Raw genomic sequence first — 11,152 nt, 5'->3', positions numbered from 1 at the left:
TGAAACGTGTACAGCAAAGTGGTGCACTGCATAGAACACTATCAAAAAAGAAACACGATCAAGATTTGGATTTAGTTGAACTTGGAGTTTGTTATGACACATTTCGGCGGGTATACGGTTTTCTAAAGTTCCCAGTGTAATTTTGTCATTTCCAAAACTAAAATATATTTTACTTTTTATTATTGTTTTCATTATTTCATAGGGGCCCAGGGGGCATCAAAATGTTTAAAGTTCTTAGAGCAGCAAAAGGGGTTCATCCGCCCCTGGATGAATTGTTCACGATTAATCAGGCGGTTTCGTACGCGCGAGCTCATAGTCTTGGTGACATCCTCATCTGCTCAGACTCCAAAACAGCTTTAACTACGATCCGCGCCGATAATGGTGCTGATCCCAAGTTTTTCGCTTTCGGAGTCTCTGTAGCGACTAACCTGGGTCGGTTAAGTTGCTGTGGTGCCCCACCCATGTCAGCATTCCGGGCTACGAATCTGCCGACCACTGTGCAAATGTGGGCGAAATTATTCGTCCCCCGATTGCAGTACAAGCCTCGTGTAAAGCTATTGCCCACCTTGTCGCGTGTCGGGTTTACTTCTGACATGTCGGGATTAAAGGCGGCTATCCAGCAAGGTGAACTCCTGTCATCACGGACCTTTGTACTCTACTGCATGCTCTGCATATTAGATGATACCTGTGTCTTCTTTTATTTTTGGCGGAGGTTTGTCCAACTGTTATTTAGACTAAATTTCATTCATTTACTGTTCTCATTACATGATTGTACCTTGCTGAGGATGGTGTGAAGGCCATGCTGCCACATACACCAAATAAAATTTTATTAAAAAAAAACTTATTTCGAAACACGTGCTAACACCAACACTAAATACAGCTTTTGTGACGGTTAGAGAAGGAATAAAATAAAATGAGTTTAATAACAATCAACGACAACAAGCCTCTAAAACCAAAATTACTACCAACACCGTTCGATAATATCAAATCTAATGAAAATGTTACGTTAAGCAGTTTCGCGATACCCAAAATATATAAGCAAGAAGTTACCTCATTTCCTCCTTGGTATGATCCATCCAAAAATGTTGAATACAATAGCAGCCAAATTAAACTAGAGGATCCTACGATTGGGGTATATATTGAAGTTTATAAACCACAACTAAATGTAATTTTCACTAAATTAATTTTTGAAGCACAACAAATGGGACTTCCCTTCCTCCAAGTCATTTCAGTTCCACAAAACTCCAAAATTACCATTTTTTCATCGCAACGAAGACTTTTACTGTGACACTTGTGATCGATCATTCCAAGATATAATAAGTTTGCAAAAACATCAAGCAGAACATACGACAGTAAGTCAAATGTTAATTAATAGAAAAATAATAAAAAATAAACCATACAAATGCCACAGTGCAATATACAAGGATGCAAATTCAGAGCCCATCCCAAAATCATATCTCTTCACAAGAAAATGGTACATTACTTTACTTGTAATTTCTTATGTTCATATTAATACTGATTATTTTATTAGCAACACCACACTGGATTAGCAAAGAAAATTATGTCGCTTGATACACCAGCAGACATACAAAAGTGGAAAGAAGAGAGGAAACGGTATTATTTTTTTAAATATAGTGTAGTTAAATGTGAAACTGATTTGGTTATTTGTTTTTTAAGTAATTTCCCAACTGCAGAAAATCGAGAACGTAAAAAACAAGAGGAAGAAGAGAAAAAAACACGTGGGGAAATTCTGACAAATAAATATTTTGGGTAATCTTAGTATTATTTAGTTTTAAAAAGAAACAGTTTAATTTTGCATTTGAACAGGAAAATGCGGGGTAGGGGTAAAAACAGAAATGATAATCGCAACCTGTCACAAAATGATGCCAACCCTAGTCAACAACAGAAGAGCAGTTATTTCAGAGGCCGGGGACGTGGCCAAAGAGGAAGAGGAAGAGGCAGATTTAGAGGAAACAGTAGAAATCATCTTAATTTTGAAACAACAACAAATGAAATGGGCTCATCCAAAAATCACACAAAGTCACAGGCACTTAAAGGATTAACTACATCAAAAGCAGCAGTTTTAAAACCTTTTGAAGGAATCTTAAAAAACTACGATGAGGAAGATATTAGTGAAAGTGAAACTTTAAATGAAACACAAATTAAAAAGTCAAAAATTACCAACAACGCGAATCAAGACTTAAAACTTGAAGAAATTGATATGCGTGATAATATTGAGGAACATTCGAAAATACACGAAATTCAAGAAACTAATCAAAATAAAGATTGTGGAACAAAAATTACGGATAAACTTGTTACTATTGTGAACTCAATTGAAATTGACGATGAAATCAAAGCAATTATAATCAATGAAATTAAGCAAAAAAATTGTGCCAATGCTATTGCTTCTAGCAAATATGAGTTAGAGGAAGGAGAAATTACATCTGATGAAGATGAAATGGAAGATTTTAAAAAAGAGCCAATTCAAATACTAAAAGAAACAGAAATAATTGAAAATAATAATAAAATCCCAGATTCCAAAGTTCATATAAAAAACAAAAACTTCTTTGAACCTACTGGTATTTTCGTTTTTAATTGTATTTAGAATATCTTATTTATTGCATCTATTTTAGATTCCGATGATGATATGCCGGAAGAAACATCATCAAACCATAGTCAAAAAAATGAAAAACCAGTAATTGTTACAAATGGTGCTTTGTGTTCATTAATGCAAAATTATGGTTCTGATTCTGACAGTGATGAGCCAGTTGAAGGTAACGATGATTAGTTTTGAACCCCCGCACTTTGCATTTTTCTCCATAATTTTCTGTTTTATTAGTATCAAGCAAAATTAAACTAAAAAATGTTTTGGAACCTCGTAAAGAGATAAAGAAAATTCCAGTACCTAACTTATATCCAATTAGAAAACGGCAAACTACTCTTCTTGAAAAAGTAATATTGCAAATATTTGGTTATAAACGTTTCATTAAGTATTTTTTTTTATTTTCAGTTGCTGAGCAATGAAATAAGGCATGAGAGGAATGTAGTATTGCAATGTATTCATTATATTGTAAAAAATAACTTTTTTGATGATACAATTAAACATACTGATTAAAAAGCTTAAAATTCAGCATATTTACGACCCCTAAAATCGACCCAACAAAATTTTTAACTTGAAGGAGGCATAGGAGGTTGTCGCATTTGATTCCTAGCTGCTTGTTGTTGAATATGTTGATTTTTCACTCGTTCAAGTTCATTCACACGTGACCTGGCATGTTCTAAGCGATGCCAGGCCATGTGCAAAATTTTTTGAGCTGCATAACTTGATCCCTCATGTGGTTGGCCTTAATCATAACAGAACATATACATTCTTGTCCCTTCCTTATTCCCCACAATCTGAAACTCACCAGTAGATACTTGCGTCAGATGGGTTATGTGTTTTTGAAGGCATGTTTCAACATTCTCCAGTGTTTTTAGAAAAGTAGCTGTATTTCCTTCAACTTGCTTCATGCTTGGTTTTTCTTTACTCATTTCCAATATAGCTTGTCCTAATAAGGACAACTCGAAAAATTATATAAAATACCGTAAATTTTTGTCAAAATTAAAAGCGGACAAGCAAAGGCTTAAAACCGACCTGCACTTTGTAATGCATTTGCGACGTCTTTTTCGATCGCCTCCAGCTGCTCCATTTTTTCCATTGGAGCAGACATTTTTCACTTAGTTATGAAAACTTAAGAAAAAATTCATTCAGAATTGCGTTCTGTCCACCGAAAACATAACTTTACAACTTTGAAATTCTTCCGTATTATTAACGGAATAACGTCGTCTGCTAATACTGGTCACGGCCAACTTCGATCTTAAATCTTAAAAGAAGACTTTACGGAAAGCCAACTGCCATATTTTAAGTTTTCGTTTTATTTATTTTGGCGCGCATTTTTAAAGACAATAAAATAACAGTCATAAATAGAATAAAATTTCATTCTCTAAATATATATGTACATAGAATTTAGTATTTTACACATTTAATACTAGCATCAATTAAAATTTTGAATAAAATTCAAATATTCTGAGTTGCATCCTCTCCAACATCATAAAAGTATGTAGACGTAACATCAATCTGTGATTCTAAATACTATAAATAAATTATATTAGTACCCAACGTTAAATATTTAACAATAAATATACTTTGATAGCGGTCAAATGTGATGTTAATGCGTAACCTTCTTCCCCCATCAAATATCTAAAATGAATGAAAATATATACACTTTTTATCTTTTAATAAATCTTAAAATATATTTAAATAATCTACCTATGTGGAACAAGTTGTTCAAGAGCTTCAAATTCTGACAACAAATGGGGCATTTTGGTTTGAACCAATAAATAACACATAATACCTATTAAATCATCAGCGCCACTAGAAAAAAATTCAAACGTGCGATCAATACATTCCCTGAACATAAGCCCCGTCCTCAAAAAATTAGTCAAAATTAGCTTACAAGGGTCTACCAGATGCAGAGTGTGTTTTTTTGCTACATACTGTTCGTGCAACATTAACAAGTTGATGCAATTTGGCTATAGGTGTATGTAAAGTGGTCAGTCTACGTAGACCAGCGAGAGCTTCATCTTGGCAAGCTGAGAGATTAAAATAGGACGGAATGCCCACTTCCTCCGGTGGACTAGTTGATAATCTTTCCATAACGATGGCCATATTTTGTTCAGCCTTATAATTTATTATTCTGTTAATGAAACATTTGATTAAAACGAATTAATAATTAGTGTGTCAAAAAAAGTACCTAAAAACTTGTAAAAGCTGTGGCCAAACTCCCTGAAAGAGAAAATTCTCCGCCATTTGATAACAAATTTCCTGGGCAACGTCGGTAGTCAATTCGTACGTGGCACATAAAATTTTAACTAACATTTCAATAGCTTTAAGCGTATCTTTAATAATTTCATTCAATTTAGTCCTTAAAGCAGTCATTTGCTCTTGTTCAGGGTCAATGAATGAGCTATACGGTACTTGGGAAGAACATTTTTCACCAGCCAGTGGGTCAAACAAGGACAAAAGATCGTCTTCCACCCACATTTTGTTCAGGGGCATTTTAGATAACGACACTTTAGTAGAGTCTAACAGAGTGGAAGACTCGGGTGTATGTAGAGACGTTTCCATTTCTTCAAAATTATGAGCTTTATTGGAATTCAATGCTAGTGGAGTTGAAACGTTGGAAGAATTATCACCAATTGTGATATCTGGAAGTGTAATTTTCCCAAGTACACCGTCATTTTCTTTCAAGAAAAATTGTATTCTTTCGAGTAGCTGGTTTTGGCTTTTGCACACCCAGAGAGCTAATGGATGATTTGTTGTACTAAAATAAAAAATTTATTATTATTGTATATTAAAAAATCTAAAACAAATATTACCGTACCTCAAAGTTAATTTCATTGCTTCAGAAGTAACATTGCGATTATCAGGAAACTTCTTAAGTTTTTCTCTTAAATTTGTAGGCCAAATCTGGGAAGCGAGAAAAATGATTGAAATTTACAACAATTAAAATGAACAATGAAAATAACTCAATACCTCTTTTTCTTCATATTGTATTATCTGGGCATAAAGCAGCAACTTCTCCCAATCTTCGGTATTATTCGTCACTTTGTCAAGGAAATTTGACTGCAAATCTAATTTTCTAGAGAAAAAATAAAAGATTATAAATACTAGTGGTGTGCGAGTACTCGAAAATTGCGAGTACTCGTTATCGAGTCCGAGTACTCGGACTCGGAATACGTAATTTTATTACTCACATGGGTACCCGATTCCCACGAAAAGGGTACATAATTACTCGAAGCGGACTCGAGTAAATAGATAATTTGAAAATTACCCGGCGAGTCTAATATTACTCGGCGAGTCCATTATTATTGGGCAAGATTATTTAAACAGCGGCAAACAAATTTCAGACGAATTGGCCACGATAACTTAGGACTCGAATTGATCTCGATAAAAATTAGGACTCGAATTGGACTCGTTAAAAACATTCCGGACTCGTATTGGACTCGAAAGCTTTAAACCTAATTCTTTAGGACTCGAGGACTCGATCAAGTCCTTAATATTTGGACTCGAGGACTCGCGAGTCCAAGTTTCTAAGACTCGAGATTCGACTCGAATTTCAAAAAACAGGACTCGCACACCCTTAATAAATACCAAGGAAAATAAATAGAAACAATTATAGCCATACTTTGCTGCTAACTCCAAAATCCCTTTCTCTTTTTCAATTTGTTTTTGCCGAGCCTGATTGTTGATGCAAGTATATTTAAGAATAAACAACAGTAAACCTTTCATTATAACTTTCTCATGTAGAGTTGATTTTAAAAGGATACTGCTGCTTCTTTTGCTCTGGCTACGATGATATTTTCAGTCAGTTTACGATGCAATTCTAAGTACTGAAAATCGCGAGGATAGAGATGTACTAATAGCCAATACATTTAAAATAAGTAAGCAAAAGGCTTGGGAATAGCCATCAACTCAAATAGAACAAGCAATCGTAGCTCTAAAGCATTGTGTATTTATACAAACTAAATTTATTTGATATGTCAACTATTTTCACTAAATAAAAACGTAAAATATTATTGCGAATGCCTACCAAACTGGCCCGTTTCTTTGAATCCTTGACCAATTGACATCTAGCTTGATAAGCGCGGTATATTAATCCATTTTCTCTTCGCGCCTTCTCAATTGGCGATAACTCAGCTCTTAAAAAGAGAGAGAAATTAGGGCTTTGCACTGTTGTAGGATCAAGATGAGAGTAGTGATATTGGCTATCATCTAAACCTGTACGGTTATCATGCAGAAGTTGTTCCAAAAATGTCAAATCATAAAAGCAACAATTAATAAATCAAATTAAGAATGCTTGTTTTTATAATATAGAGTTATAAATTAGTTTTAAAAATTTAAATAAGCGGCTTTCAGCCCGATTACTTTAAACAAAAATATAAAAAATGATTACAACTGTTACATTAGAACAATATTTACTTCAAAAATGTCTTTTTACCATCTGAATTCATTTAGGTTATGTATTATAATTATCCATACAAATAGTTATGTGTAGAAGCTAGACTTTTGTACAAGTAAATAAATTGTACTGTAAAAAAACGAACTACTCTTAATTGAAACTTTTAAAATTGGAAGTTTTATCCAAGGGTTAATAAATTATACACTTACTTCACCATTTCAATTTTTTTTATATGTAACACTAAAGCCACAAATATCATAAACCCTCCACAAGCTAAACTGTTAGTATGATAAAAGAATTTACTTGCCCGCACATACAAATTTGAAAAAATCTGATAATCTGTTTAATCTAGAGCTATGAACTACTACGCAAGAAGTGCTATCATCTAAATTGCATCACAAAACCAAAGAATGATTGAATGACATTAAATAGTTCCTTACCTTCTTTCACTGGATGATATAACAATGTTCTGTTGGGACATGCCTGCCAAGTTTAGATTAAAATAATCAAAGCCCAAACTGTACTTGTTTCTTGAAATATTTTCTTGAGGCTTATTCAAAACTCCATTATTGTTCAGTTGTTCTAAATGGAACCAACACCTTATCAGATAATGATGGGCAAATATGAGGGGTCAAAAGTTTATTTAAAGTGTTTTTTTTTTAACACAAAAGAGCCCCCCAAGTTATCAAGGTTATCTTAAAGTGGGGTGAGAAATTGAAAACAACAAAACTGTTTTTTTTTTTTGTTTTAGGATAAATTGTGAGAAAATTAGAAAATGTTACATGCCTCAAACATTAAAAGCTTTGTTTGTTTAAAAATATGCAGAAGATAATCTTGATATAAACATTACATATTTTTTACCAGATATAAGGGTGTATTTATAAAAGGTTAAAGGTTAAAAGAGCCCCAAAAATCTATGAATTTAGCTAACCATTTTTTGAAGAAAACTGTTCCAGTCTTTCTAGGGATTTCTTCATAACAGAAACAACTTGCATGCATTTTTGTTGTGCTAGAGGATTGATTTCAAACTCTATACCAAGAAAACAGTAGTATTATATCAAGTCATGACCCAAGATAGTTAAGAAGAAGAAAATAAATTTTTACCTAAAAGATCAGTTTCTTCTTCGAGATAAATGCATAACTTTCGAATACCTTCAAGATATCTTTTGTATGCTTCCTTTTACAATTAATATATCAATGTAACTGACATAACTGGCAATGGTTTTATATTAAATACATACTGGGTACAATCCATCGCTGTCTAATTGCAACGCTTTGTTAACTGCACTCCAAGCGTTTGCTTTTAGTTCACTCATAATTTTGTTTAACTTACTGCATTAGGTGACAAACCAAGGCCTATTTTAATTATCTCGCAAGTAAAAGTCACCGTTATCAGTTTAAAAATAGGAAATATTGATAATTATGTTACTGTAATCAGTAATTACTCAACAAAAACAACGAAATTGCGTGAATTTGGCGTTTGTCAGTAATTAAAATATAAAAATGAGAGAATGACAAGGCCCAACAAAATGTTTTCCTAACTTATGAAGTTACGACCATAGAAATAAAACTGAGACTAGAAGCACGATTACATCTTGGAGGAATAAAACAAGTATACAGGAGTTGCGGAGAGCTGCGAAATCGGTTTCGTCAGTGACTGTGAACTCGCGCGAGACGGAGGGGTTCAAACGCGACTAGCGCCAGCTGCATACGGAATTTTGCAACTATTCTCATTTTATATCATTGTTTTCGCGTTGTCTGGTTTGTTTTGAAACATTTCTAAATTCTTTGCGCCTTTTTCCAAAATGACTCGTATTTGTTTGGAGGAATAAAACAAACCAGACGACGCGAAAACAATGCTATAAAATGAGAATAGTTTCAAAATCACGAATGCAGCTGGCGCTAGTCGCGTTTGAACCCCTCCGAATCGCGCGAGATCACGGTCACTGACGAAACCGATTTCGCAGCTCTCCGCAACTCCTGTATACTTGTTTTATTCCTCCAAGATTACATTGTGGTGAGATGTATTTCCTCCATACTCTTTGTTAGAAGGCTGCCATGAGAGCAGGGCAGGAAATAAGAAATTCAAGTTATCGGACATTTGTCCAGTGACCCCCCTCATTTTAAAAATTTTATCGGACATCGTCCAATAATTTTACATTTTTTTATTTTGTAGAAAAAAAAACATTCCCAGTTTATTGAAAAAGTTATCGTACAAATGTCCAATGACCCCCTTAGATTTTGAAAAAGTTATCGGATATATGCAAAATTTATCGGACCATGTCCAGTGTCCTGTGCTCATTTCATGCCCTGCATAATAGTGGAATCGCCAGCATTCTTTGTGGGAGCATGCCATCTATTTTAAAAATTTTAAAGATTCAATCTTTTTTAATAGATGGCGCACTCCTGGGTGGATTAGTAGCGATTCCACTCTCATGGCAGCCTTCTAGCTTGCCCGTTTTCCTTGAGATTACCAGATAGAGCAGTGGTTCTAGCATAGACATAATAAAGAAATAGACACCTTACGCGGAGTTTGATTTGCCAAAAATATACGGGAGCGATAACTAGCAGACAACCGGTATTTGTTCCGTATTCCTGTGGTACCACGTTTAAGCGACGCCTGTCGATTAGGCGAGAAAATACAAAATCATCACGTGATACGTCACACATGTTCGTGTTTGTAATCTTTTAGGTACTCTGACGTGATTCGCGAATATTTTGGCTGTGAGAATTTAAAATAAGGTAAATTTTTATTATAATTTTTAAATAAGTCAATTAATTCTTTCAAAACCCAAATAAAAAGCAGCAGATGATCTTATAATTAAAAACAAAAAATTCTATTTGCGAAATGATATTTTGTCAAAGGCTTAAGTAACTATCCGGTTTGTTGTGGAACTTGTGGTTATGGCTTGTTATGGGAATATTCTGAGATTCTAAATTGTAAACAAAAGTAAATGGAATTTTGATGAAAAGGATGATTCTACCTTGGATTAAGAATGATTCTACTAAAGGTATGTAGCTATTGTTCTTGAAATAAAATTAGCTTTGACAATTTAAGTCTGATGGCTTGACCCTTCATTTCTAGATTTTTGTCCTTCTCTAATTTGTGGAGTCTGAGCTTGCAATTTAAATTAATAACTTTCTTAATGATGATGTTCGATTCCAACTTCAGGATCAAACATGTTCATGGTGATCTGGTAAGATGTCCATGCCAACAATATTTCATAATATAGCAAGTTCTAGTTCTTAGACTACATTTCTTTTATAGAGAGAGGAATATCTCTTCATAACAACTAAACAAAATTGGCTAAAAACCAAGGAGATCTTACTCAAATTATAATAACATAATAAAACCTATACGAAATGATCCTTGGTCAAAATTTAAAGGTGAGAAGTTAGCATCACCGGTTTTTTCTATTTCACTTTCAACTGGATGTAATTTCTTTAAATTAAATAAAAAAATTATTTTGACTATTTTTACTTGTTTTAATTCTATGGAAACCAAACCAGAGTTGGAATGGCTTTTGGTGTGACCCACCTTTTGCCATTTACAATTTGTATATCCCGTTTTAAAAAGTGATCATTACAAATTAAATCATGATTTGAATGTGTCGCGATTTACAGCAATTGTCCATTGAGAAAGTATTGTAGGTTTCGTTATAAAAAGATTTTAAATAAGAAAGAATATTCATCGAAATAATATGATAATTTAATCCTACTTATGGAATGAAACCTTTACTTGTTATTGCAATGCGTAAAAACACTAAAATTAACCTTTTTTTACCAAATAAAAACCAGATTTTTAGTAGAAAACACTTTTTCTATAACCTTTTAATATGTTAGCTAACATAAAAGTACTACCCGTTTATCAAATTCACCCCTAAAGTTTTTGCGTCTGATTTTAAACCGGATAAATATTCCTAAGCGTTAGGTACTACATGGCCTAGGCCAAGCGCTCACTACTCCTCGTAACGTCTCTGTCATGGCTTCCACGAGCCTTTGCTTCGTAACGGAGACAATTCCTTGTGGAAGGCAGGACGGATACGAAACAGAGAGCCAGTGGGCGCCTAGTCCAAAGCGCCACTTAAGTTTAGGGGCGCTTTATAAGTAGGAATAAACTATCATATTATTTCAATGAATATTCATTCTTA

The 11,152-nt window shown here is 33.8% G+C and overlaps 3 protein-coding genes across 3 annotated transcripts; 1 reads left to right on the top strand and 2 right to left on the bottom strand.

The window, feature by feature from the left end:
* Positions 1-860: 860 nt before the first annotated feature.
* Nufip (nuclear FMR1 interacting protein 1) lies at positions 861-3,133 on the top strand. The gene is made up of 9 exons (XM_090168439.1): positions 861-1,132; positions 1,194-1,352; positions 1,412-1,474; positions 1,532-1,614; positions 1,678-1,770; positions 1,828-2,579; positions 2,634-2,774; positions 2,840-2,952; positions 3,011-3,133. The coding sequence occupies exons 1-9, from the start codon at positions 914-916 to the stop codon at positions 3,113-3,115; spliced, it is 1,728 nt and encodes a 575-aa protein (XP_090024565.1). The 5' UTR covers positions 861-913; the 3' UTR covers positions 3,116-3,133.
* Positions 3,046-3,816, bottom strand: MED11 (mediator complex subunit 11). Its single transcript, XM_090168440.1, has 3 exons — positions 3,635-3,816; positions 3,408-3,548; positions 3,046-3,344 (listed from the first exon to the last, which is right to left on the bottom strand). Exons 1-3 carry the CDS (start codon positions 3,708-3,710, stop codon positions 3,169-3,171), a joined length of 393 nt encoding a protein of 130 aa, XP_090024566.1. The 5' UTR covers positions 3,711-3,816; the 3' UTR covers positions 3,046-3,168.
* A 150-nt stretch (positions 3,817-3,966) lies between these two features.
* On the bottom strand, positions 3,967-8,498 carry LOC149951977 (VPS9 domain-containing protein 1-like). Its single transcript, XM_090168438.1, has 14 exons — positions 8,243-8,498; positions 8,106-8,178; positions 7,933-8,031; positions 7,442-7,583; positions 6,633-6,741; positions 6,370-6,432; positions 6,228-6,280; positions 5,576-5,681; positions 5,424-5,509; positions 4,794-5,363; positions 4,497-4,736; positions 4,310-4,414; positions 4,186-4,240; positions 3,967-4,132 (listed from the first exon to the last, which is right to left on the bottom strand). The coding sequence occupies exons 1-14, from the start codon at positions 8,315-8,317 to the stop codon at positions 4,058-4,060; spliced, it is 1,851 nt and encodes a 616-aa protein (XP_090024564.1). The 5' UTR covers positions 8,318-8,498; the 3' UTR covers positions 3,967-4,057.
* Positions 8,499-11,152: the final 2,654 nt, after the last annotated feature.

This window comes from Leiobunum rupestre, chromosome 3 (assembly GCF_980474605.1).
Source record: "Leiobunum rupestre chromosome 3, qqLeiRupe1.1.hap1, whole genome shotgun sequence".
NCBI classification, from domain to species: Eukaryota; Metazoa; Arthropoda; class Arachnida; order Opiliones; family Sclerosomatidae; genus Leiobunum; species Leiobunum rupestre.
This window is presented reverse-complemented; position numbering and strand designations above follow the sequence as displayed.

Bases quoted from the DNA above. Each gene is read 5' to 3' on its own strand.
- Nufip (XM_090168439.1), top strand. From the start codon at position 914: ATGAGTTTAATAACAATCAACGACAACAAGCCTCTAAAACCAAAATTA. The intron at 1,353-1,411 runs GTAAGTCAAATG...CAAATGCCACAG, and splicing joins ATCAAGCAGAACATACGACA to TGCAATATACAAGGATGCAA. The intron at 2,775-2,839 runs GTAACGATGATT...CTGTTTTATTAG, and splicing joins CAGTGATGAGCCAGTTGAAG to TATCAAGCAAAATTAAACTA.
- MED11 (XM_090168440.1), bottom strand. From the start codon at position 3,710: ATGTCTGCTCCAATGGAAAAAATGGAGCAGCTGGAGGCGATCGAAAAA. The intron at 3,549-3,634 runs GTCGGTTTTAAG...TGTCCTTATTAG, and splicing joins AAATGCATTACAAAGTGCAG to GACAAGCTATATTGGAAATG. The intron at 3,345-3,407 runs GTGAGTTTCAGA...GTTATGATTAAG, and splicing joins TCTGACGCAAGTATCTACTG to GCCAACCACATGAGGGATCA.
- LOC149951977 (XM_090168438.1), bottom strand. From the start codon at position 8,317: ATGAGTGAACTAAAAGCAAACGCTTGGAGTGCAGTTAACAAAGCGTTG. The intron at 8,032-8,105 runs GTAAAAATTTAT...TTCTTGGTATAG, and splicing joins AGAAGAAACTGATCTTTTAG to AGTTTGAAATCAATCCTCTA. The intron at 4,241-4,309 runs GTAGATTATTTA...CATTCATTTTAG, and splicing joins GAACAACTTGTTCCACATAG to ATATTTGATGGGGGAAGAAG.